The sequence below is a fragment of the Thunnus thynnus genome, chromosome 1, assembly GCF_963924715.1.
Source record: "Thunnus thynnus chromosome 1, fThuThy2.1, whole genome shotgun sequence".
NCBI lineage: Eukaryota > Metazoa > Chordata > Actinopteri > Scombriformes > Scombridae > Thunnus > Thunnus thynnus.
In genome coordinates this window covers 20549809-20577312 of record NC_089517.1, presented here as the reverse complement: position 1 = coordinate 20577312, position 27504 = coordinate 20549809, and the positions used below count along the sequence as shown (strand labels likewise).

General features: G+C 39.1%; 2 protein-coding genes and 1 long non-coding RNA gene across 10 annotated transcripts in view; 1 reads left to right on the top strand and 2 right to left on the bottom strand.

Moving 5' to 3' along the window:
- Positions 1 to 5286, top strand: part of rnf111 (ring finger protein 111) — a 31551-nt gene extending 26265 nt beyond the window's left edge. For 2 of the 4 annotated variants that reach the window (XM_067589632.1, XM_067589640.1), the window contains 4 exons: positions 475 to 570; positions 856 to 942; positions 1389 to 1492; positions 3759 to 5286. In XM_067589632.1, the coding sequence (XP_067445733.1) occupies positions 475 to 570; positions 856 to 942; positions 1389 to 1492; positions 3759 to 3876 (405 nt within the window). In that variant the 3' untranslated portion in view covers positions 3877 to 5286. The remainder of the gene's footprint in view (positions 1 to 474; positions 571 to 855; positions 943 to 1388; positions 1493 to 3758) is intronic. The other 2 variants (XM_067589650.1, XM_067589661.1) reach the window with 2 other exon arrangements.
- On the bottom strand, positions 2382 to 6467 carry LOC137182989 (uncharacterized). 2 transcript variants are annotated; one of them, XR_010928400.1, is made up of 3 exons: positions 6395 to 6467; positions 5958 to 6007; positions 2382 to 2910 (listed from the first exon to the last, which is right to left on the bottom strand). It is a non-coding gene; the product is annotated as an uncharacterized lncRNA (long non-coding RNA). The 2 variants fall into 2 exon arrangements; XR_010928399.1 differs by lacking the exon at positions 6395 to 6467 and having other exon boundaries at positions 5958 to 6045.
- A 1130-nt stretch (positions 6468 to 7597) lies between these two features.
- myo1ea (myosin IEa) overlaps positions 7598 to 27504 on the bottom strand; it is a 53696-nt gene continuing 33789 nt past the window's right edge. For 3 of the 4 annotated variants that reach the window (XM_067589594.1, XM_067589619.1, XM_067589610.1), the window contains exons 11-29: positions 27363 to 27443; positions 26598 to 26684; positions 26405 to 26488; positions 24662 to 24829; positions 23555 to 23640; positions 21419 to 21500; positions 21051 to 21157; positions 19183 to 19281; positions 18541 to 18685; positions 15708 to 15822; positions 15454 to 15623; positions 15214 to 15359; positions 13331 to 13477; positions 12779 to 12936; positions 12072 to 12161; positions 11751 to 11955; positions 10663 to 10698; positions 9305 to 9474; positions 7598 to 9184 (exon numbers count right to left, since the gene is read on the bottom strand). In XM_067589594.1, the coding sequence (XP_067445695.1) occupies positions 9108 to 9184; positions 9305 to 9474; positions 10663 to 10698; positions 11751 to 11955; positions 12072 to 12161; positions 12779 to 12936; positions 13331 to 13477; positions 15214 to 15359; positions 15454 to 15623; positions 15708 to 15822; positions 18541 to 18685; positions 19183 to 19281; positions 21051 to 21157; positions 21419 to 21500; positions 23555 to 23640; positions 24662 to 24829; positions 26405 to 26488; positions 26598 to 26684; positions 27363 to 27443 (2253 nt within the window). In that variant the 3' untranslated portion in view covers positions 7598 to 9107. The remainder of the gene's footprint in view (positions 9185 to 9304; positions 9475 to 10662; positions 10699 to 11750; positions 11956 to 12071; positions 12162 to 12778; positions 12937 to 13330; positions 13478 to 15213; positions 15360 to 15453; positions 15624 to 15707; positions 15823 to 18540; positions 18686 to 19182; positions 19282 to 21050; positions 21158 to 21418; positions 21501 to 23554; positions 23641 to 24661; positions 24830 to 26404; positions 26489 to 26597; positions 26685 to 27362; positions 27444 to 27504) is intronic. The other variant, XM_067589601.1, reaches the window with a different exon arrangement.

The following is a 27504-nucleotide window of genomic DNA, read 5'->3' as shown; positions in this document are numbered from 1 at the left end:
TCAGTTTAGCATCTTGTTTAACTCGGGGCTGTTTCACAGTTGGCAGAGCGAGTTGGCTATTAATCAAAAGTCGGTGGTTCAATCACCAAGCTCTGGTTCATATGTCAGAGTGTCCTTGAGCAAGACGTGTGTGTGTGTGTGTGTATGAAAAATGAAAGGCACTTTGTAAGTTGTATGCCAAATGAATGTAATGTGCTTGTGGCTGCTTCATTTTCTCCACCAGCATACTGGACAGATAGTGATTTACAAATTTAGCTGTTAGATTAATTTTGTGGTGTCAGTTTGGACATTCACACCAGCATACACACATGGACTAATCACTTCATCTTTGGCCTCTACTCGGGACAGGCATTAGTCGGTGTTATTGAATGAAAAGCAGAGCTGTTGTCTCCAAAAATCATCCACCAGGGAATGTACCGTTTTCCCAGAAATGTCCTTCTGTATCATAGAGTTTTGTTTCTCTCTTCCATTCAGGACCTGCTGCATTTAGAGGAAAGATTGGGGACTGTGAACCGAGGAGCCTCTCAGGGAACCATAGAGAGGTGCACTTACCCACACAAGTACAAAAAGGTGAGGATACGTGAGCATGTGTGTGTTTTTAAGTAGCCATGTATATATTACTAAACATATTTTGCAGATTATGTATATAGTTGTGCTTGTCTGTTACAGTTTATTCTGGGACAGAGTGCGTAGTGGTCTTTTGTGCTCATTTTCAAACGTCTGATGTTTTGCCAACATTTAGCAAAATACTGTAGTGTCTTTTACCCGCTGTGCAGATATTGTTGGGAAAAGGTTTCCTTAGAGGTTTCCAAATGTATCTAAATAAGCAATCTAACACCCTGCCACCCAATACAGAAGGTGTTGGAGAGAGACATTGACCAACAGTTAACCCCTGAAGCTTGGGCATCTATTGGGAAAAATATGCACGCAACCCCAGAATCGGTGAGAAATAATGAACAAATCAATTTGGAAACATGTCTCTGCTCACATGTACAGTAGATGTTAGCTGTAGTCTTGGGGGCCAGGGAATTCGGCTCTAGAATAATTTAGATTTGTTTAGTATAGAAACAACAGATAGAAAGTTTTTTTTTTCTGTTTTCAGGACAAAATGACCATTCTCTCTGTCCCCAAAGGAATTAAATGTTTTTGTTGAAATGTTTGTTTCTAAGAATAGTTACCTTTTTATATGCAGTATTATATTTTTATTCAAATGTAATATATATATTTGTAATGTTATTGCAGTGTTTTAGTTGAGCAGTTGAATGTGTTTTTACAGAGAATGGAATAATAGGATTAATCAACATATGTATATGTGATTCTGCTGAGGCAGCTTTGCTGATTGACGCTGTATATCAAAAGACACATTTCCAAATGTTTCTCACGAACAGAGAAAGCTGCATGGTAAGCAAGACGAAGACGAGGGGGCAGATGAAGACACGGAAGAAAAATGCACCATCTGTCTGTCAATACTGGAGGAGGGGGAGGACGTCAGGTAAATGGCACCCCTCCTGGGTGTTGGTTCACAGTTTTGAATGTGTTCAATTATGCTTTCAGGGGCGTGTCTGTGAGCCTGTGAGCACAGACATGTGGGACATCAGATGTATTTGTTCCATTTTGCCACAGTCTCATGAGAGATTTAAAAAACAAACCCAAAGGCATAGTAATCAGCAGAAAACCCCAGAGTGCCTTAAAATTACCGGCCTCATGGAACTGCTTTTTGGCAGTCACTCAGCTTTTTGAAGAGGACTTTCTGCCCTCTGTTGGTATTAAATGAAACAACAAGTTTTTTTTTAATTGAGGCACATTTGAGGAGATTATGTTCAGTCATCAACTACAAGCAGTTTTATGAGTATAAACATAAATAATAGCACATGATATTACTCTATTTCTAAATGATAACAGCCATAAGCAGCTGAATTACAGAAACACACATTCGTTTGTAAATTTTGTTTTTTTAGTATGTTGGTAAATCCCTCATTATTTTGGGTTCGTTTTTTTATATATATTAGATTAGATTAGATTCAACTTTGTTGCAATTTCACATTATTCAAGTACAACGAAATGCAGTTTTGCATCCAAACAGAAAGTGCAAATAGTAGAATAAGGTGCCGGATGAGGCAATATTTACAGGTGAGAGTATATGTGATTATATGGTTATATAAACATGAAATGTATGGAGATAATAAAAAGAAGGTGCTGGCAAGGCAACATTTATAGATAAGGTGCAAGGGATGAGGCATGCATAAGTTATATACAGATGAAATTAATATTATATATGAGAATAAGTACAGTTGTTTTTGTTGTTAATAAATAACGTGTTATGATAGCATATGTTAATGAACTTGGCTCAAGTGGCCACAACAAAAGGGAGACACACCACGTTAAAGTTTCAACAAAAGATACGTTTATTTACCCAAATTAAACCAAAACAAAGAGTTAACTAAATATTTACAGCGTGGAGTGCAGAAATCAGTGGTATCAGTTGTGTATGTGATGCATGAGTGGAGAGTGTGTGTGTGTGTGTGTGTGTGTGTGTGTGTGTGTGTGTGAGAGAGTATTGTAAGGTGCATGAAAGCAAAAGCAAGGAACAAAGCAGCAATATAACCAAAACAAACAGGTGCCTGTAGGGAGAGGAGAAAAAGAGCTGCAGCAGCGAGGCAGCCGAGTGTCAGAGAGGCAGTGAGGCAGAAGGAGCTGCCAGCTGCAGCCAGGCTTTATAAACCCGGGAACACCATGAGCTCCAGGTGTTCCCGGTTGCGCTAATGACCGCCTGTAGACTGAGACAGGGCAGACAGACAGGTGAATCACACAGCGAACCAAAGATGACAGCAGGGGTCATCACAGTTAGCTAGTAAGGTGTCTCTTCACTTGTAGTATGACTTCTAGTGGGACGGGATCTGGAAGGACAGTCTGAATAATGGACATGAAAACAGAAAAGTGCTTGTTTAAGTTTTATATGAAGAGTTTAAATGTTTGAAGGCTCTCTCAGGAACGTTTTAAAGGATAAGATTGACAGTATTCTGTATTTTACTGTCAACAAAACCAACAATGTGTTTGTCTGTCCTACCCTTCCCTCCTGTCTCTACTTTTCTTTTACTGTCTGTTGTATTTAGCCCCAAGCCAATTTGTTCCTACTAAAGACAGAAACTTAGAAAAACAGGTCACAAATATATAGTTAAATCTTTATTAGAAGCTAAATACTGTCCTTAAACTGCCGTGCACTGTGATTTGAGTATTTACAGTAGTATTAGAGTGTTTACGGCAGCAGGACAGTGTATGTAGGATCAACTCAAAACATACTATAGTGTGTATGTTCAGGCTAATGAAGGAACATGTCACACAGTGCAACAATGCAGCTCATTGATGCGGTTTTAAATAGTTTCTTAGCAACAGTGGAGGTCAACGGGAAAGAGGGATAAGCTATTTCAGGCTTTGGCTTCATACTTTAATTAATAGGTGTAACTAATTCATGGGTCTCTGCCTGGGATTTGTTGACAAAAAAAAAACCAACACAGAATATTACAATATTCTCCTTAAAACAAATAAATAGCAGTGATAATTAGGCAGTACATCATTATCACATAAAGGCAACAGATATAAATGGAGCAAAATGGAGCAGCAAGTACATCAGGAGAAGAGCTGAACCACACTGCACCCTGCTGTTATTTAAATTACAGCTGTGACTTAAAGGTAAAACCTCAAAATTCTGTTTTCAATATTCCTAATCTTCTCTTTCGCCTCTCGTGTTTCCCCTCCAGACGCCTGCCATGTATGCACCTCTTCCATCAGCTGTGTGTGGATCAGTGGCTCCTTACCAATAAGAAGTGCCCCATCTGCAGAGTGGACATTGAGGCGCAGTTGTCTGCTGAGAGTTGATGCTGTTTTTTTTTCTAACAACCCTTTTGTTGAAATTTATTTTGAGATCATATTAATTTTCTCTTCAGTACTGCAGTCAACCAAAGATGGCATGAATTACCTGCACAGCTCTACTACTAGAAAATTAAAAATAAAATAAAAAAAAAATCTGACAAAAAAGCATTGAGCCTAGAGTGCCAGCTATCACATATTACTACAACAGCTAGAATTCTCCATTAAGGGTTTAAGATTTTATTGTATTTATAAAGCTTTTATGTAGCTTTTGATTGTTTCCTCAAGTGTCATTTTTGTTTTTGTTTTTCTGCATGTTTCCTTGCAATGCATTTCTTTGCACATGTAACATGGGCTCAACACGGCCTAACAAATTTGCAGGTGAGGATAGCTGCTCTAGTAAAGACGCATTTCTGTAAACCTAATGCCTTGCTTTACTAGAATAGAATGTCAACCTCCAGTTTTGAAAAAAAAACAAAACATTGCAGGATTCATTTTACCAATCATTGTATTGATTAGTTTTATGTTTAGAAGATGTGGATTGTTAGTGAAAGATGTTTTTTAAGTAAATCAAGACATTCCTAACTAGGGAAATATGTTAACAGATCAGCTGCTGTATTAGTGCACACCCAGTATTTCTAGAGTGGAAATAAACTCCAATGTTCACCTCACTCCCAAGAATATGCACATGCTTTGCTACGATGACACCTCCCTTCCAGCACCTGCATTTGACTAAACAACACCGCCATCTGATGTATTTTAGAGAACAAGAAAAGAATGTCACATCCCCCCTCCCCCTCTTGACTGTTCTTTCTAAACTGAACGATTGTTGGAGATCTGCTGTGAATCTTTTCTTCATTTTGTTGGGGCCTCTGCTGGTTAACTGAGTTTCTGTAAGGCGATCTCAGGCCAACGTGTGTAAGAAATTTCACATGAGCCTGCAAACCTGGGATCACTTGTCAGTTTTATCCAAGAAGTGTTTTTATTTCCCCGTTTTGTGTGTTCAGAGGGAAATACACAGCTCAATTTGGGATAAATACTTACAGTTTGTTCTCACACGAGTCCATTTTATCAACCCTCCCTTTTGTCTCTCTGTAGTTAAGCAGCAGCGTCCATTTTTACTGCTGCCGGAAAGAAAAAACACTAATACTGTTGACTAACTCACTCGCATAGACTTGCACAAGAGAGAAAAAGGTAGGAGAATAGTAGTGAATATGACAGTGCGCTGAGGCCATGTATTTCCACTCTGACGAATATTAAAAAAGAAAAAAAAAAAAAGATATTTTGAATGGAGTGTTGAAATGCAGTACTTAAAAGCAGGTATACATGCATTCATTGACTTAAAGGCACCAGGATCATATTCTGTGGGATTTATATTAGTTTTAAAAAATAATATTAATAAACTTGGATAACTCTTAATGGAGTCTTTTCCTTGGCGTCCTCTTTGAAAATCATGACGTTGGAGTGAATGATGGGTTGTTGAAGACACGGTCATGATGTTTTACGAAATGTCCGAGAACCATGGTACGAAGACTTAAAAGTTGATGTAAATATAAAGTCAGTGGTTTGCAACCTTTTGGGCATTTGACCTCCTAAGCAACGTCTCCTCATCACTGGTTTCATACCAGTTGTGACCAGTTCAACAAGAGGTTTTTGTTGAACCACTACCTTAGATAACATGCTAAGGAATATGCACATTTTAATGTTAGTGTATTAATGGTTCCTGTATTCAACTACTCAGCTTATCCTGATTAAAATTAAGCCCTGCAGTATTCCCAAATTTTTCAGTTTTCCCCAAAACCAATAAAAATGTCAAATAAAGTGAAATAATAATGTAGTAATTCTATTCTATATAAATTTCAGGTTTTTAGCAGTGACTCTAATCACCTTTGTACCTAGTTAAATGAAGACAGGCCTATAATGCCAGTTCCCCCCTCTAGTCACAGTATAAAGCACCCAGCTATGCCTACCTATGAAGAAAGTCTAGGTATGGAACCAGGTGTGTAAGGGATAATCCATCCAGTTTTAATACATCAATTTAATCCCTCAAGGCATACACATGGAGCATTTCTTTAAAAAATCTAACTTACCAAAATGTGGCATTGCCTGGAAATTGTCCCAAGGATAGACAAAGTCATTCCTGAAACAAGACAAGAATCATCAGAGAAACTGATTCACTTTCTGCTCCGTCTTGAATCACAGATGTGAAAATAAAAACTGTAGAGGAAAGAGTTTTTGTTGAATTTCTGAATATAGGCGTTTACTTTAGATATGACACCAACAGCCTAAACCAAAAGCCCTGCACACCCACCCAGGTGTTTCCACTTAATCTGGCTGATTCTCTCTGCTTAAGCTAAAGGTGAGTATAGCTACGATGGAACTGCACTCCAGGTACTAATAAGAAGGATAAAGGTGTATTGCCCTGCTCTGACAGGAGCAACAAAGCTAACAGGAGAGTGAGGGAAACATCTTATCAAGCACATAGTCTTCCTACACCCACACAGTGAGGCACAATATTTAAAATCACCTGTATGGCCTTTAAAGAGCATCATCGTCTCCTCAGCATGCACAGAGAGAGGCGATGTACTTGACATAACCAAATGTTCCAGTTTCTGTCAGCAGTAAGTGATAGTAAACATACAGCATTTAGGAGAAAGAAAACGATGTATTGATTGAAATTGTTATATATTTTCAGTTGAGAAAACAGGAAAGGCTTCAGGCCTCTGGTCTGGGTAGAGAGGAACTGTGAACGTACTGCTGGCCTTCAAGTTACCCTCCCACAGTGCAGCTGCACAGTCTTAGATCTGACCTTGATTTGTGTTTCGCTTAACAGCTGTAGGATTCACTTATGCCAAGAATTATGCAACCGCAGTTGCATAGAAGATGTTTTGTTGCACTGCAGCAGCTGAACAGTCAGGGCAAATTAACATTGTTTACTCAACTATAAAACTGTATAACTTCAGTGCACTTTAGGGGTCTGAATCATTCAGTGATTTTCAAGGTACTTTTATTGCCCATGACCTCTATCAAAGATCAGTGATTTGCACCATGGCTAAATTTCTCTACAATTACTCACCCAGGATTAATAATCCAAAGGGCTGTTGCTTCAGATCAGACTGTTTTCACAGCCGACAAGCTGACTAGTCCAGTAGGGAAAGTGCAGGTGTTCACAATAACAATGTCTCTGTTCTACTAAAAGAATCCCAGTGAGTCATGACTCTGTGACATTTAATTTTATCATTTACACCTGTGCGTTTCCTACTGTAGCATGTCAAAATGTAAAAAGCTTGTGTTTATTGAAAATAAACAGCTCTGTAGTTACCACTGAAGACACTGAAGGCATGTCCTTTGTATTTTTGTTTTTCTTAGGAATGTTATCAACCAGAAGTTTATTATTTTTTTTACTATTTAAAGTTGCACACAATGGAATTTTTAAGGCTGATACTGACATTTTTTGATTATTGTAAGGAAGAAAATTAAGAAATGCAAATACAATTCTGTAATTTCTTCATGTTATTGTTTACAGAGTGGAGAAAGCTCATATAAAACATCATTTAGACAATAATGAAGGGAAACTCTGCAGCACATTACTCATTAAAACAAACAATTGGCTTTAACAAAATTATATTTGAACAGTTAGATGACTTAATTAAACATCTGTTAAGTGCAGTTTGATCAAAGTTATCTGTGATGGCATGTGAATGTCAGGTAATAAACATAAAACACCTGCTTGATCATTGGTCATTTAATGGTTCCTCTTATAATAAAACAAAATAAAGCAGTTAAATTTACAATATTACATACTTTATTAAAAGACTCATCTACTGTTTTGTATTGCACAAGGATGCTTTTCAACCATCCAAGATCAAACTATATTTGATGATGCAGAGGATCTACGACAGAAGTCCCAGCAGTTCTTACTGACTAGAGCATAATGTGGTTATTTGATTTAAAAAAAATACAAAGGAATGTGTAAGTAATGCAACAGCAGTGCAAAAGATGTGCAGGAACAGTTGAGCCAAAGCAAAAGGAATTCTTTGTAGTGCCACGGAAAAATGCCAACAAATATCTTTCACCTAAAACCACTTTTGCGCTTGACAAAACAAAAATCCATTCACCCTATTCTGTGATAATTATCTACGTGTCGCTGAACGGGAAATAAAGCAGCCCTGTGAGTATCGAAAGCAGAGAGAGTGAGAGAGAGAGAAAAAAAAGAATACTAAGATCCTTCAGAAAAAATACAAAACAATTAATTTAAATCAGCAACAGGCGTACTCCTACATATGAACACATATACAGAATCAGATCTAAAAATGCCTGTTTTATCGTTTCATGTAAACAAATTAGTCTCCTCAGTAACTAGGCTTATTGCTAGCTTGGCAATCTGTCCTTCATAGACTTGACTTACTGGCTGTGGCATGATGAGCAAGTGACGGTGTCTGTGTCTAAGGTAGTACCTGTACCAATAAAGTGCTAATACACCACAGACAGCATGCTCAGGTTACAGTATACATGGCCTCTTTTCTGTGTCTAAAATATACTGGTGTGATAGAAAAACAAAACAAAAAAAACTAGAGATGAAGGTGGTTTTCCAGGTGATTCACCACTTGACCGCACAGACTGATTAAAATGCATTGCTTTGGTATTTAAAATCATGTAAAAATCACAGTGTGATTAATTACTGAATGTCTGTTCCCTGTAAGCAGTGACAGTTTTGCATCCAAATAAATATTCCTGGTAAAAACAACTTCAGTTTCCAACAACGAGCCGGTGACACTGGCACCGGCAACCGCCTTCGCTTCAGCAATCAAACCTTCATCTAAAAAACGACGAGTGGAGATTAAAATCGCAACCTCGTCCCACAGATTAAGCATACTTCATTCCAACGCTTCAAAGTGTTTGCGCTCGAAAAAAACCTCTCAGCAAGGTGAAAATGACAGTAAGGAGGACACAGAAAAGCTATAAATACAATAAATAGTTTTTGTTCAGTACTCAGAGGGACTGTGGAGGAAAACAGACCCCGGGGTCAAACAGTCTTCTTGTCTTGACTGTCTTTTGGTCTGGTGTAACAGAGAGTTACATTCATTTACTACAAAGGCAGTAGTGGAGGAAGTGTGAGCTTTTTCTCCTCAAAAAATCTCACAGCGCTTCACTCTCTGACTATAAGCACCATCCCGTCCTCTGAGAGGGTCAGCAGGGACGCAGCAGACTCTCCTCCTCGTGCTGTAAACCCGCGGCTTCTAGATCTTGGTGACGTAGTTGTTGGGGAAAAGTCCCTGCTTTCCACGAAGTCGTCCTGTCCACCATCCAGATGCATCTAAACAACAAATACGGCTAAATTAGAATCTCATTTCAGACCGATGTTTGGCAAGATCTTCACAAACACAGACATTATGATATCAAGAATAGGAGGCCGTCTAAAATGCTGTCTTCTTACCCTCTTTGATTATGTCAATAACGTCATCAGCATTGAAGCTGAGCTCGTCTGTGTCCTGAGCGTCGTAGGCGTACAAGGCTTTGCACTGGGGCACCTGCGGTTTGGGTTTGGGTGCGGGTTTGGGTCGTCCTCCTCCTGGTGGAGGCCTGGTGGCTGACGGTCTGTGGGCCCTGAGGTGTCAGAAGACAAAGAAGGAAACCACACAACTGTCAACATCTGCAGTAGGGTCCGCCTACAGGAGGGCACTAAATGAAAGAGCGAGTTTACTGTGCTGCAGTGGCTGTGAAGGTAACTCAGAAGTGTCAGAGTGCATCTTAAAATATTTGTGCATGTACAATCACCATCTTGTTATGTAAAAAGCCACATTTTTTTAGCTTAAATTTTAGGGTTGTATTGTTCACAGCTGTTAGAAACGGTAGTCAAATTAAACACTTGGTGTGTTTTTGGTTTTAAAACTGACAGCGACCATAAATCCTCCTGGAAGCTATAAAAATGTGTCACACACAAGTATATGACAACGTAAACAATATTTGTTTGTGTTGTCGTGTTTCATTTTAAAAGAATGCAGTAGTTCATCAACCAGCCACAAGATGGTGATCTAGTACATGCTGTAGATTTACATCAACAAATGAACTGAGACTGAAAAATGTTGAAATTTTATGAAACCTTCCAGAGCAAAGAAAGGTGAAACACAGTCAGTGTATTTCAGTTCATCACTCAGGCTTTGCACTTAGGGCTCTGTAAATGTACATGGGAAACCATATTTATATACTGTATGGTCAGTACATTCTCTTTTATCATTATTTTGTAAACACAATGCCAAATGTAATACAAAATGCTGTGAGAGTGAAGCAAATAATTCAGGATAGTGCCGTCACCATAGTTAGGGGTCAACATATACGGAAATTGTTAGCTTATAAATATGCTATATATGCATTTACTGAATACAAATATTTCCATTGCTCTCTTATGACTGTGCTTGAAAGCAACTTTCATCTTTAATGTCCACTTCTTTTTTTTTTAATAAAACGGATCCCTGATGAAAAATGAGCCAGCAGAAGTGCACAGCAGGGATTCTTTCATTACAAAAATGAAAGATCTTCCACAAAAAGACGAATTTTAAAATAATTCCTCTTTGATATAAACTGAACTGCAGCAGAAAAAAAGATATTAGTTGCGAACTACGGTTGGCTCCTTTAGCGAGTTTGAACTTCTTTGCAGTAAAAAAAATTTTTTGAAAAAGAAAGTATTTCACTATTAGCAGCTTAAAAATATACAGAAGCATAAACATGTTCTGCTACTGAAAGCTTTTCTACTACTGAACCACCACCCAAAACACTGCAAACACTCCAACTCACATTCCTCCATTTGAAGCTGGTCGTCTGTCTCCATTACTACAAAAGAATAAATTATCCAAATTATGGCAAATTACAGAAACACAAGCGTGTGTATTAATGTGTGTCTTTGATGTCTATGTGCATGTCTGGTAACTGTGCATGTGAAGTTAGAGAAAACATTTCCAGATAACACTGTCTAGTAGCATTAACCTGCAGGTATGTATGCTGTTCACACAAAATCTTTGTGTTTGTAAAGAAAACTATATAAAATATAATTGAGCCTCTAAGTTAATACATTAATTTATACAAGGTAGAGACAATAATGTGTCACTTGGAAAAGGATTTTAAACCTAACCTTAATTACACTTGCAAATAGTGCTTCAATGCTGGGTCATATTAGGCTGAATGACGTTTAGTGTTAGTTAGCTATTAATCATTAGCTATTATTAGGTCTGACATGCACAGTACCTGTCTACTTAATTGTAGAAATAAAAAATAGAAATTAAGAGAAGGGTCTCATCTTTTGGGAAAGAGTGTCACATCAAGTGTAAAGACACGTGAGGCCAGTGTTGAACTTAAAACACCACAGAAGTGACGAACTGCTCTCAGTTCTGGTGCAGAAAACTTGTTCTACTTCTTTAACCATCAGTATTTTATCACTTGCAACACACACTTTTAATTTTCTTTTTTAGTGCAACCCTGAGATTTTAATTTCTGGCCAGTGAGATGCCAGTAAAGACACTAATGTGTGAGTCTCAATTGTCAAATATAAGACATGACAGAAGCAACTGAGTTCTCAAAGCAACACAAGATATCAAACAGAGCTCCAAAGAGGCCAAATAACCTGAGACCAGATCACAACAGAATTGCAAAACTATTTAATATGTCAAAGAGAGCGTTTCTCCAAAATCATGCCGAACACAAGATATATCACAATATGGAACTAACCAACAGTGATATAGTTGACAAATACTGATAAATTGCATTTAATATGTTTAATATGACCCACCTTTGTAGCAGAAAAGTTTCTACATCCTTTTTCCTAACACGTTGTCTGTGTGTGTGTGTGTTATTTAGACTATAGTAGTGTGTTTGTGCCAGTTTCTCACCCAGCAGCTCCTTGGTCAGGGACTCTCAGACAATCCAGGTTTGGCTGCGGCCGGTTGCTGCCTCGCTCGTTCAGCTGGTTGATGTTGCTGGGCAGGAAGGGGCGCGTCGCGTTGCTGGATGAGGGATTCTTCTGGTTGTGATGCTGAGCGTTCCTCTGATTGGCTACATGGTTAATATTTTTCACTCCACCGTTCTGGTGAGCAACTGCGAGGAGGAAACAGAAGGACGAGGATGGGTCACAGTGTGTTTTAGACAGTCCGCATGGAAACACGAAAATGCTTGTTTCAGTGGCAGTGAGATGGTTGCGGTGAAGGCTGTACCTGGAGGTCCCGGTGCAGCGCGAGAAGGGGTGTTCTGGTGAGTTCTGGACACGCTGGAGCGGCTCTGAGTGAAGCTCTTCCTGGTGGGACCTAAATAGAGACAACACAATGAGCTTAACTGAAAGAAACTGAGAGGTGATAATATCATGAGCTATATTTTGAACTGATGTATATTGTCAGAGGTGGGACCGAGTCATTTCTGTGTGAGTCTTGCACCCTGACATTGAAGTTTTCAATCAAGTCTGAAGTAAAAAAGGGTTTTTTTTGTATTAAACATGTAATAATAATGAGTTATTTATTAAACTGAATGCCATTTGAAATGTTAAAACCAACAGAATAATAGTAAATACCAATTCAAATGAATATAAATCAGAAATGCTTTACAGAGTTTGTGTTACAGCACATTTACAAATGTATTTGATCGTAATTCACTGCAGTTACAATTATACATAAAATGAGATGTAGTCTGCCTTTGAAACAAAAAAATCACTAAGACTGGACTTAATAAAATAACATGCAGTTAGATGCACAATTCTTATAGTTCTATATGCTATAGTTCAAGTCAAGGTTGAGATTTTTTTAGTTTTTCTTTGTAGGTCATGATTGAAGTCATCAAATTCATCATGTGACTTGAGTCCACACCTCTGATACACATTGCTCATAGTGAGAACAGGTCATGGCTGTTCTTCGGGTCCACTAATACTCACGTGTGTTCTTGGGAAGTCCGAGGCCAACGCTGACCTGCAGAGATTTGCTCGAGGGCTTCAGTACAGGCATGTCTCCCTGACCCTGGATAAACATGACCTGCCGGGAACCGCCTCCACTCAAAAAGCCCCAGTTCTCCTTCTTCAACTTCATCTCCAGTCTGAAAACAACACAAATAGAAGTTTTGTACTGCTCAAGCTTAATTTACATCCTCTACATCAGAGTGATGGTTCATGTGACTTCATTAGGACATCATTTTGAAAATATGTTATATGTCACATTAGAGTTACAGTTTTTTCAGTTTTGCCTTTAAATATAGATTTTTTTAAATCTGTTTGAGCTGCTGAATCCATTAAACATCTCAACAAAGTCAGAAATGATTAAGTGTCAAATACATTTTAGAGGAACATCAACACTAAGGCAATATTTTAATGTTTCTTGAATGCAAGTTTAAAAATTGAGGATGAGTACTGAGTATAACTGACTGCGATAGATTTGTGTACTTTGCTGTTTTGACTCCCAATTGGAATGTTATTTTCTGTGTGTTTACTTACGTGTTACTAAACTTGAGTGGTAGCTTCCTCTGGGTTTTCTCCTCAAACCTGCGGGCCAACAAGCTGATGAACTCCGTCTTAAAGACACACTCCAGCAGGCTGTCGTACTCCTGCTCATGCAGGATCAAGAAATCATCCTGCATTGTACTGAAAAACATGAACACAACAGCTAGTGAGGCTCAATTTTAAAATCCGTGAAACAAATCTCACCCAGCAAAATTACACTCACAAGATTTTTTTTTTTTTAAATGTATTTTGCAAAGACGCTCTGCACCTCAACCGTTCTGCTTTGATGGGAGTCAAGATGGAGAGTCAGAATCAGTTTTCACATTTGCATAGTGACACACAAAGCGGCTCACATCTAAAGAGGGGAGACAGCTTGTGCCCGTAACTCACACAAGGATACTTTGTTCCTTCCAGTGAAGTGGAGTTTTTTCTCTGATGAGCTTTTACAACTCATGCTTTTACTCATTTCACCACCTGGTCCGTATTACCCCACTGACTCAAAAGCCACATGCTTGCATCAACAGCTCTGTGATTTCTACCTCTAAAACAAGTTATACAGCGTTCCCAACAACAAAGCCCCCACAACTCATTCTGTCCCTTTTATTTCCTTCTTTCTTTGTAGTAAACTGGTCGACATTCTTTCATGAGAATGTTTTTAACTGATTTCAGCAACATTTCTGAGATGTGCACAAAAACTGCTCTCAGTCAGACCTACACACACACAAAGGGACGGACACACACAGGAGGTAGTTTTGATATACTCCACATGTTTTTGATATCCCTTGTGTGACATTTACAGGAATATGGGAACTTGTGTGTGATTGGAAATCCAGACTGTGGCTTTGAAGTAGAGTCATGACTCTGTGCAAATGTCTACAGTTTACATGTTGGGCCCCTGCACCACTGTGTGGCTCTGCTGCATGTTTAGCAGCAATTGTATTGTTTTAGAAACAACTCATTACCTACTGGTACCTTCCTATACTTGTAAATTTTGATTTATTTATTTTTTAACATGTGCCTGTGAATCCCAGGGAGGACTCTGTGATTCACCAACTTTGAGATAAAGGCATTGGCAGGTTTCAAGGATTTTGGAAAAAGTAATTTTATTTCCTCTTCTATTAACATACCAAGAAACAACAAGTAGTAGCTCAGTTACAATGATGTTTTAGATGGTGCATACAAGATAACATAATAATAAAAGAATAACAGTATATTGTCGTGTAATTCAGCTCATGGTATGCAGGCATTGTTTTTTTATTGTTTTTTAAGCATTATGCTCTTTAAGCCAAGACACTTTATCATTTGTTGAAACAACAATATGCATTTGAGTTTGGCAACGTGGCTCAGCTCATGTGATGCGTCTTAACTAATCTGTGTAAACTTGATAAAGATTGTCCATGAGCTGGAAAACTCCTAAAATGAACATGACATCATACTACAAATAAAGATTTTTTAGTTATTTGAATTCATATAAACATGCAGCAGGTGACTGGAGAAGTGGAGGAGGTAGGCAGTGATGTAGCATCAAGAGTGTTGGTGTATATAGAACGAGCAACAAATTTTGTTTATACTGACCGTCTTTGTTTGACTTGGTTGTATTCATATGATTGTATGCTAGATGGAACATGCAACTAAAAAGTTACTTTAGACTCCACTGAAATCACCTAAAGGAATAATGTACTCTAGCGTTATTCTGTCTGGAGAAAAGTAACTTTCCCTGCTCTGCGGAAGGGTGACACATAGCTTCAAGATGTAAAAGCTACATATAAAGCTTTGTTCACAGTCAGAGAGAAGATACATTTCTTTATGAATATTGCAACCCAGTTTTTCCCACATCGGAAGGAACTATATGCTGAAAGGCAGTGTCTATTTCATACCTGAGAGACACCGCCAAGATCTTCTCCACATCAATCCGCCTCTTCACCACCTCTGTCACCTGCCCTTTCTCTGGTCCCTGTTTCACCTTTTCTCTTCCAATCAGGTACACAGATTTAGGGGTCAGGATCAAGTCCCTCTTAATTCCCTGAGCAGAAAAAAAACACAACATCTCCATACAGTAAATGTTTTGTCAGTTGTTGTGCCAAAGAAACAGGCTGCAGACTGAAGAAAAAACGAACCTTGAACCGGCGGTCATATTTTGTGACTTTGTCGGCAAAGTCGATTTTTTCTCTCTTGGCCAGAAACTGTCGCAGCTCAGGCCTGTCGTCCATACCCAGGTAGTCACCTATAAAGTTTCTGTTGAGGCTGTGTCGCCGCCTCTCCTTGCGGTTCAACAGCAGGTCAGAAGCTGCACAAACCCACAGAGAGAAAGAGAGTGAGAGACAGGGACGGATAGACGGGCACAAATGTTATAAAAAGTTTCCTTACTCACCTTCTTCTCTCATCTGGACATACTTCTTGCGGGCCTGGTATTTCCTCCAGGCTCTCTGGATGGTCCTGGCGAAGCCATCAAACTTGCGCTCCCTTGTCTCTTCCAGCAGAAAGAGCTGTGAACACAAAGAAAGAGACACGACACAACAGTAAGAGACAGTCATACCTCAGTGCACAAACCCAAACAGACACACCTAAATACACTGAATGGAAGGAATGACAAGCATACTGAACATGCCTGAGTACAGTTGAATACACAGAGTCCATTCTCTGCTGGCAACTTCACTGATCATCTTTTTTGCACTTCAATGTGAGAGTGTAAGTTTGACTCCTAATGGACTACAGTTAATGTCCTTATCTGACAGCAAGAAGCGTCGGAAACTGTTTGGTTGAAACGTTGACAGGTATCAAATCATTTCTCGAAACACTGCAGTCACTCTGGTCATGCTTCACTGACTTGAAGAGCAACGTTGTATAAACTTGCGTGTAAAAAAATGAGATTATATCAACACCAAAACAATGTCAGCCAGAGGCCTGTTACGCAAAAGCAATTTTCTAGCACTGCTTTCACGTAGATCGTAAAATGGTGCCGGCGTCCCATTTCCTACTCGTGCACAGGTCATATGGTGGGTTCTTTATTAGTTAAACGCGTCAGAATCAACGTGAGAGGAAATGAACTTATGTTGCAAGTTGCAGTTTACAAGTTGCACATTTGGTAAAGTGGGACAGAGATTTTTTGTACAGAATGCAAACACTAAAAAGCTAGCTCAGCCTCATTTTTACAATTAACAGAACTTGCACTTCACAGCTTAGATGATTCCTGTCTTTCAATTGTACACACTTAAACTGGATTGATTTGTTGTAATTCCTGGTTAATAACAAAGACTAAGCTAAATAAATTGTAATATTGTAAAATATGTTTGATTTCAGATATATTTGCACTTTTTGTTCTGTGTGTTGTTCATCAACACATTATTCTATATTCTTCTATATGATCAATAAAACTCTTACACACATTTAAAAAATGTTTTTTTCTGTATATAAAGTTATTTCCCCACTTCCCGCTCAAGGAGCTGACTCTGCGCCAAGAGACCACCAGTCTTTTCACCAGTCTATGTCATTTCCTGACGGGCCTCTAGACACGCAATCACAATCTCTGCCCTCTCCCTGCCAGACTAAACATCCTGCCCGCTGCTGTAACAGGCCTGGCATTGACACAGCCCGGCCACAGGCCGCAGTGTGACAGCACAGGACCGAACCACAAGCAACATTAAATACAATACAATACATCTCAACAGATCAAACTTCAACCACAAAAGCTGTGAGGAAAGAAATACGTCAATTGATTCATTTATCTATGAAGTTACATCATGAAATCACTGAGGCTTCAATGTTTTTTCGTCAGACAGGTAATTAAACTTCCGAGGTGACAGATCCAAGAACAAACAGCAGGTGGTGTTTTGTCTTATATTACATGGTGATGAATTTAGCTCAAGGAGGAAAAACTCAAAAAAGGTTTCAGCCTTTCTATTATTACGTCTTTATAACTCAAATATCTGACAGGCATTTCAAACCAAAGCAGTATTGATCTTACTGATGATCATAGGGCTGCAACTCCCTAATATTTTCATTATCAATGAATCTGTCAATCATGTGTACCTTAATTGATAAGTAATTTAGTCTATAAAAGGAATTATGTCTTTAAACAACCAAGTTCCAAACCCAAAATATACAAAACTGAGAAAAGCAGCAAATCCTCATTTTTTAAGGCAGGAGAGTGAATTTAAAAAAAATGACCTAAATTATATAATTGCACACTTATTTTAAATCGATTCACATGTGAATGACAACTCTCTGTGCTCGTCGTTCTGCCTCAGCGCAGCACTTGTAAGACCTCACATGGACAGTAAGCCAGCAGCTCATCCATCACCACTGTGGGGGAGAAACTCTTCTCCAACATCTGGCTCGGCGTCAAACTTTACTTATTACATCCAACAGAAAAGTGCTTGAGTCACACAACTAATTAGCTAGTGTCAGTGTCTTATCAGACAGAAAGGCTTGTTTTGAGAAGCCTGTCAGCTCATTTCAGCGGTCCGCCCTGTGTGATATTTGCGTTTCATAAGTACACCTCAGTGACTCGGACTTTCAGTCTGGCACTGTGGGGGGATGGGGGCTCTTGGCCGTGCACTGCTGCAATGAATAAGTAAAGGCATTCAGTATCAGCTGTAAGGCCTGAATTAAGACTAAGATGTCTGTGTATTAGCCTCTAAGCATACATCTGTGTGTGTGTGTGCACGTGCATGCTCGGCCGTGCGTGATGTGTACAAATGTTAATAAGTGAAAGCTCAGGCTTCACACAAGTGCTGCTTTCATAGAAACCATGAAAAAAAGTGGTTATGGTGGAAAAAGACAACCCTTTACGATGTTCCCCCGACTCTGCAACCACAGCCTGAGCTTGTGTTTTAGTTCCAAAGTGGTGTTGACTCAGTGCTGACGTGGTACAAGGGTCGGGTTGAGTCTCCTCCCCTACAACAAGGATTTGAGCATGATTCAGGACACTAGTGCCCTTTTATGGAGTTTAGTGTAATGGTGAGTTCAGTTTTCCCCCTGCTAACAAATAGGCTTTTTGCATGTCAGCAGACACACTGACATGTGATATGAACTCTACATCTGTACAAAGATAACATATGAAAGAGTTGTGACGTGGTACTTTTGCTCGATGAATGCAAAGTGGAAAGATTTCAAATGGAGATGGAGTATTAGAAAAAGGGCGAAGACGAAGCAAAAGAACAGAGAACGTGACAGTCTGAAGGCGAGGAAGAGAACAAACGTACCGACTCGGGGGCCTTAACGAAGATCTTGGTGCGACCAAGCTGGAACTGATCCTGGTCCATGTTTACAGACCGTAAGAGATGAAGGACGCCTTGTTTCTCATCTCCTCGCCATGTTGGCCAGGACTCTTTGGTCAGGATGGCATACCTGAGGGCCAGAAAGTTTAGCAGAGACAGAATTTTTTAAAAGTGCTGTGTGTTTCAGAGTGTCTCCTCAATAAGGCTAAACACGCAGCTTGACGATTGACCCAGTGAACCCAACTGACCCAAAGAGATGCTGCACTCTTTCCTACTGACTGGGACCACAGAATAAGTGCTGCTGTTGCTGCTCTCATCCCAACCCAAATCAAAGATTATGATGATGATGGCCTGACCAGCGTAGACCGGAGCTGGAGAAACACATTTTGTGTTCATGTCCAAAGTGAAGGAAGGATGTGTTCAGTGCCCTTAAAGTAATATTGCAATATAATATCCTCAAGTAGTCTTCTAGATGGAATTACTTTCAGGCTTACAGATCTGACTAGTGGCCAACATTAAGTGTGTTACAGTTAGGTGGTTTAAACCTGACCCCTTTATTTATACAGATCTTAATGAGATGGAGAATAACAAATAGTGTGACATCACTTTGAGTCTGAGGAGTGTTACCTGTTGAGGAACTTCTTGAAAATTCTGCGGTAGGCGTAACCAGCACGCCTTACCCTGATGTTTTCCTTCAGACCCAGGTACTCCACCTGATGCTTTACGCTAAAGACAGAAAAAGAAACAAGGATGAATATTAGGATAAAATTATGTCAGACTTTTCACTGAAGCGATGTCGACTACTGATGGAAGGTTTGATTACTTTTATGTGTTTTTTGGACAGACAAAAAGGAGACTTTTGGGACATTTTGTGGCTTATAATGGACGCTTGTTATTGTTTTTGAATTCTTTTGGACATTATAGGCTTGATGATGGGGGAGACTGTTATGGAACGCTACAATAATTCCCTTCTTTTAGTGAACTGGACTAAAAACACAATAAATACTCACACATGCTTACTGCTGACCCTCTGAATGTGAAGTGGTATTGATGGACATTTATTCCCCCCTTTTTTTGTTACACCATCCTTAAATGTATGTGTTTTAATTTTATGTTTTTGACACTGCTGACTTTTTGTGATATCATGTTGGTGTTGTAAATATGTAAATTTGAGAATAAAAAAGTTAATAGAAAAAGACATAAAAAACTAAAAATAAAAACAATATCCAAGCAAAGAACTGCAACAAGTGTCTATATCCAGAAAAAATATTAATATTCAATTAACTTTGATTCATAACCACAACTACCTTGCAGCAGTGGTTTGAGATATCAGCTATTATTCTTAACTCTTTACTAGGTTCAGTATACTACACATAAAGCTCCCGCTCCACTGGCGGAAGGGATAATCACAGGTTCATTGTATGCAAACGAGTTGCGTTTTGCTAACTTCTTCTCAAACAAAGACCTTAAGTACTACTTAGTACACTCAGACTTCCTGTGAAAACAGCGGTTCCGGTGCAAATTAACGAGCCACCCTGCACTGGACTCATAACAGGAAGGTCATAGGCTCTGAACAATACAGCAGCAACTCTACATCTGAACATGTAGTACCCAAGCCCTGTGAGCAGGGAGGAAAGAGCGAGAAACTGAAACAAAGGGATAAAGAAGGGGGAAATGTGAGACATGTCTCACATGACTTGGTCTTCAGACGGATAGAAAACATCCAAATAAGACCAGAAAAATGGTTGGAGGCAGAACAGAAGTCTTTGAAGCAGCAGCACTGACCAACATCAGAACAATGATCCAGTGTTGACCTTTTATGTGTGAATAGTTAAAGACCTACACCCATGTTTATGAAACTTTTAAAAGTGAAATTTTGGACTTAAGTGAAAGAGTGATTGTGCAAAATATCATTGATCATTAGCACTATGTCTAATTTGTGTTGCTCATGTGCTTCCATCTTCTAATGGCATTGAATAAAGCTGGCATTGATTTTCTCTACAATCACTTTTCATGCCTCTTTACTGTCAATGTGGTGCTAAATTCTCCTGATTGTCTGTTTTCTCTGATGTATTTCCTCCAACTTGACTTTATTTTTGTTTCCATTTCAGTCAATTTTCTATTATTTCATCTCTATTTATACATTATAAATATATTAGATTGTTGTTCATTTCAGGATTTTACAAAAATAAGAATAACTTTTAAAAAAATCACACAGTATTCTTTTGCAAAAGAACATGTCACTGAGTAAAATGGGAGGATATTTTATGATGATTAAGCAGGATCACTTGAGAGCTGCTCTTATTGTATGTTACTCCCACACTTCCCTGTAAATGGGATGAAGTCACTTGATAAATGTGCCTCATTACTCACATTAAGCAAGGATTTTTTTTTTTTAAACTCTTAAACTGTCTCTTTACAGCATTCTTAAGTATAATTTTTGGTTGGAGTTTTAATTATATGTGTGACAGTGAGGGTGACAGGGGATGACTTACCGACTCTCTTCCCAGTCTCTGGGCTTCTTGGTTTCGTTAGGTTTGATGCAACGGATGTAGTGTGGAGTACATTTCATCAGTGTGCTCACCAAATCATTGGCTTGTCTCTGAGATTTGAAGTAAGAGCAAAGATCAAGAAAGGGGGAAAAAAAGAAGATGAGAGTGATGATGATGATAACGCTGTTAAGGTCATGAAAACCCAACATACTGGGACTTATTGAAATACTGACTCTGAGGGCCACTCCTGTGAGTCCACTGAATAGCAAACATATAGCACACATTATCTTTTCAAAGGTCTTTTCCCACGGGGACCCTGATAAGGAGGAGGGGCAGGTGTATGCAGTACACACACTTTGCTGAATACACACCTTTATTTTGCTGCCTGCAGTTGTGGGTCGACCCTTCTTTTCAGCGTTGAGGTTTTCTGGAAACAGTGCTCTGATGAAGGCGCTGTAAGGGGACAAAGGTGAAGAGACTGAGTCAGTATCAACAAAAACATATGTTGTAGACCTGGAAAAGCAGTAATGTCTAGTTTCTCTGGCAGCCAAAAACAAAAATGCAGTTAATGATTGAAGGACCTTCGACAAAGGTTAATGGTTTGAATTCCTAAACCACTTGGGAAAGTCTGAGTTGGGGGTGGGTGGGAAAATTAGGGATGTGTGTGCACACTGTAGTATATTTGAACAAACCCTCCCTGTGTAGCTAATCTCCCCAAGGCCACTGCTGTAAATAAGAATGTGAGCAATTATTTGACAACGCTCCAGTTGCAGTAAAATAATTCAGGCATGAATGACTTTTGCTTGAATTTTGGCCTTCTGCACGATGAAGCACTATTTGAGGAATATATTTTAGGTAACTGTAAATGTTTCATTTGTAGATGTGTTTTATAACAACATCTTCACTAGGACATCTTGCTGCAGGTCAGAATGTCACAGATATCTGTGAAGTTTCCATACACTCAGGTTTCTCTCAACTAAAGACAGACACTCTTGTTACCAGGATATCTTATAACTTACCAGAACTTAAAGGATAGTGGTTCAGATTTGTACTTTTGAGCTCATTTTCATTATTACAGATTTTTTTTCCCATATAACTTGGTATACAGTGGTAAGAGAGATGACATGTGACAAAAGGTACATCTGAAGTCATCTGAAACCTCAGACTACGCCATTATAAAAATAATTTAGCATCTCATCAAAACATACTTGGACTCTCTTGGCTCAAGTCTCACATGCTCCTGTGTTATGGAAAAGTGCACACCAACTTTTTGAGAAGGACTAGAAGCTCTCCCTCGAGAATGAACGACGTCACCGTTTTCCTCAAAGCCGTAAATTGAAATTAATGATGATGTCTAGCAGTTGTTCTTGGCACTTACGCTGTAAATTGGACACTTTTTAAAGACTTATTTAAAAGGCTTGCCTGGATAATCTGATGCAGGTAAAACAATATAAAACACGGTCACGATCTTCAGGGCTTCTGTTCCCTTTTACCAAAATTATTTTTCGCTTCAGTGATCAGCACATCTGTCATTCAGGCACCGAGCGTGTGGCTCCTTTTGAACTGTGTCGGCTTTGAAAACTCACATACAAATGTGATGGCCTGTTCTGAAGCTGACATGTACTGCTGCTCGGCATTCAACTTATTACAACTTGCTTACATCTCTGCCTTTGGTGTTTTGTTGTTTTATTATTTCAAAGTGCTTTTTCATGTTGGGATTTTTTATATAATCCCCTATCTGCGATTTTCCCACATTGGTATTTGTTTGGTTTTAAACTTCTGACTCAAGGCTATGGACACAGAAGAAAGGATCAGCAGGTTATGTGTACAAATAGACCAGAAGTCTGCTAATACTGTCCAGCTGACAATACTGGTCATTCCTTTCTTCTCCATTTAGACCTGCTGCTCTCAGGAATGAGGCTGCTTCCTTCCTTCTCATGCTTCCTTTGTGACTGTGCCAAACTCTTTTATCTATGTGTTTTTATATGTGTATGTGATATACTGTACATATATGTGCATACTGTATATATATGTGCATTTTCGAGCACGTGTCTGAATGGGATTTTGACATAACCTCCTTTCACGCCTCACAGAACGTACACACAAAGGGTTTGAGCAGTGGCTTGAGGCCTGCGGGGGTTACGCAGACAATGCGGGCTGTTTGCACAGATGGCCACTTTGACACAAAGAAAGCCCAAGAAACCATAACACAGGGAGACCAGACTCCACAATGCAGCCCCGCAGGGAGACTGCACTTGTAAGGCCAGACTGGGTAGACCCCAAAAGCCGCATATCTGAACAGCAGCCAGACGTGATTCAGGGCAGAGGGCACGACGTAACGCGGCCCTGCACACTTCTGTTACATCCCGCCAGTTTCCAGATGCAAAGGACATCTGAAGCTCTCATTCAGATGTATTCAATTACGACCATATGCATCACAATAGTGAGTGAGCGCCATAGAAAGCCTCACCACATGTCGCTGCAATGTGGAAATAGGAGTTACTTACATTTGACTGCTCTGCATCAACTCAATGAGGTCGTTGAAAAGGACGTCTCGGTTCCTCTCACAGAATCCTTCTGCGTCGTAGGACACCTGGAGGATGATTAGGGAGAGGTGATAATTATCATAGGGGACGAGGTTAAGCTGTTTAAAACCTGCAGCAAAATGAGACATGCGAAAAATCAAATTTTGACTGATATTCCGACCTAAATCAATGGCTTGAATTTTATGGGAAAAGAAAATGATGGGTTGCAGAGCCAAGCTTTACACCTCCCTGGATTAGCCTCCTTATAAAACCAGCAGTGGTTTCAAAGTGTGTAAATTAAACCATGTTATTTCTCCTACACTATAGGCAGAGCTTGGAGGAATGTTTAAAGCCCGGTCATGGGAGCCCCCTCAAGTCTTTATGACATGGCTCATTAAGCCTGCGGCATGTGTACCAAGCTGAGGCCACCACACATCTGGAGAATGACACAGGACAACCTCGGCCAAGACCACCAAAATGAAAACGAATGTTAAAAAAAAAACATTTGATCAGCTGCAATATTCAAATGAAATGAGGTGGATTAATATGTGTCACGCTGTTACATAATGGGGACTGCATTTATAAATACACAAAGAAGGTGCAGAAGAGAGGAGAGAGTGTTAAATTAGATGGGAAAAACTTAAAAAGATGAAGATGACGACAGCAACTCCAGAATTAAATTACCAGCTGCAGAACTGGTATTTATGACAGATCATACAAGTAGGGAGCAACAGGAACAGCTCCCATACCAACACCATAAAAAATGACACTTTAATAACTTTCTATTTCCAGAAGTTTCTGTCAGTTCCACACTGCAGACTGTGTGCACACAGTAACATGATAGTCAGTTTATACCAAGGCCAAGTGTATGCGGTTTGCTTTAAATGTTGTTTTGTACTGCACCGTTTTGTGAACCAAGACATACCAGCGTCGGTGAAGTGCGATGTTTATGTCAAAGCCGAGTTCTGTTTATCAAAAACATACCAGCTGAGGCTAATACCTTTTAAACAGAACTATCAGGGACACTGGGAGTTGTGAGAGGACAAATGTACCAAACTCCTCAAAACAAACACATGCACTCAGACTGACCTTGCCTGCGTAGTGGTGGATGATGAAGCCTTGGTTCCAGCTGTTGAAGTGTTCGTGAGTGTTGATCTGGACTCTCAGCTTCTGCAGCATGGTCTGATCAGCTCCCTCGCCCACAGCGTGCATGGTGGCACACACATCATCCAGGATGCACATGATGCCAGGGGGACTCTGAGACAACAGGGAAAACACTTTGCATTCATATTTTTCAGAGAAGTTACTAGCTTGGACGTTAGATATTCTGAAGTTGATTGAATATTATTTTTTTGACTCCAGGGCTTATATGTGCTAGAGATAAAACAATTGACTGAAAATTGGTAACAATTTTGATAATTTAACAATCGTTTAACTCATTTATAAAGCAAAAATGCCCCAAAATATGAACTTGTTCCTGCTTCTCAAACGTAATGTCTTCTGTGATAGTTAATTTAATATTTTTAAGGTTTGTACTGTTGGTCAGACAAAACAAGATATTTGAAGACATCACTTGGGCTCTGGGGAATTGAGATGGGCATTTTTCACAATTTTCTGACATTTTATAGAAAATAATGGGCAGATTAATCTGTAATTAAAATAATTGTAGTTGCAGCACTAATATGTAGCATTTGAAGTTGATGATTAATGGTAAATATCATTAAAAAATTAGAGAAATAAATTAAGGTCACTTCAGCTGATGGGATAATTATTATTATTATTATTATTATTATTATTATTATTATTATTATTATTATTATCATGTATTAAATGAGAACTCAATACGAAATTTGTTGCACAAACACATAAAGAATCGTCGCGTTTCGACATTAATTATGCATGTAAAGGAGATGTAAAAGCTACAAATCTAAATCTAAATCTTCAAATCAGTGGAGTAATACACAGCCCTGTTTGGCTCCATCATGTCCAGAGCTAATCAGCGGCCTTTAGTGTGCACAGTGGTAACAGTGTCTCTAACTCAGAGAACACAAGTCTCTGTTGAAAGGACACATGCAAACTTGTCACTGGATTAACCAAAAAGGGTCTGGGTGTAAAGAGCTGAACTGTCAGGCACTGAATCAGATCCCCTGCTCCTCTCAGATAGAGGCTTGTTTTAAAACCCTTGTTGTGGATTTCATGGATTAGACCTCTCAGTGGGACAGATAAATCAAATTAAGAGGCATGTCGGCACGTTTGAGGATATTAAGTCACTAGTCATGGCAACAGAGCAGAAACTTGGCGAGGAACTTGTGCAACTCAGTTTACATTCACAAGGATAATAAAACTACCAAATGTTTCTTATAAAAACCTGATGACTATTGATACCCTTGTTTGTTGTGAATGTAAGTTGACAAATGGAAAACAGCACTATATTTTCAGATTAACAACTCTCAAAAGTTTATTTATTTGTTTTTTTGTTTTTTTGTTTGTTTATCTGTTTGCTATTTAGCAGGATATCTCAAAAACTGTCTTGTTTTTTGCATATATGTGATTTCCCTTCTCTGTTCCCAGGTGTGTTATGTGCATGTTGTTATGGCAATGCATCAGAGCAAATCAAAATTTCTTAGAAAAATAGAGCATTTTCTTTATCCATTTTTACTATTTTATCATGAGCTATGTAAAAAAATATGTCGCATGTGCTGAGATGCACATGCAGATTAGACATTTCTAAACATTTCGTATTATTAAAATAAGACATTTTGAGGATTGTGCACTCTTGTCATACACGATCAGCATTATAGTTTCTTTATTATTTACTTATGGTTGACTTACTTTGCTCTCGATGAGATCACAGACGATCTTGTTGTTGAAGTACTCAATGGGAGTCCACTTGATGCCCTCCTGCACATACTCCTCCTACAAAAAAGAGACAGTGGGAGAGTGCAGAGTCAGAATATAAACCAACTAATAAGGCTGGTAATAAAAAATAGAGACCAAAAAGAAGAAGAGTCTGGAGGAACATCACCTGCTCTGCCTTTAGAGTCAGCTCGATGAATATCTGCTGGAGTTTCTCATTCACAAAGTTGATGCAGAACTGTTCGAATCCATTTTTCTAATGAAGAGACAACATGGTTAATAAAATCCATACAGACTAAGTGAGTTTTGTCTTCAGTTGAGTACGGAAATCCTCTAAGCTCAATGGGCTTTGTTTGGCACGGGAGCCATATGCAGGCTGCCTGGTATAAGAGGAAGGGCCGCATTGTGCAATTCACAGCACATACAATGGACATTCGGCATTAGCCTTATGTGGTGGTGGTCTGCATCTTCCTGTGGTCATCGAAATGTAGCTGACCTTTTCTTACATTGTGTATACAAAGAGAGGACCTTCAAAGTGAACGACAGACAAAGCTGGTGGAGCTGATTAGATATTATTCAGAGGGGATAACGTTATGTCACGTCATGGTACACACTAACAATCTGTGCTTCATATTAGGAGCCTAGAGCTCTTGCACACCAAAAGAAGACAAAAACACTTCCATTTAGTTTGTCCAGTCCTATCAACAACTCCATTAAGCAAACTAAACAAACACATAATCAGATTAGAAAGGCATGTTGATGTCTGCCTTCAATCTGCAATCAGGAGATGGAACTTAATCCACATACTTTATAAATTAGTCTTATCCTTTGTGTTTAATCTGTTTAAATGCTCAAAGTTAATACCTGTTAATCTAATTTATGTGTTGCTACAGAGTAGAACATGTGTTAGCATGTGAAACGACCAAACACTTACTTGGAAAATTTCAAATCCATAAATGTCCAACACTCCGATATTTAACTCCTGTTGATCCTTCACCATGGCTTTGTTGATGGACTGAAAACAAAGGATTGTGTCACAAGATAAAGGTTTATTACAGGTTATTTCAGCTTTTGTT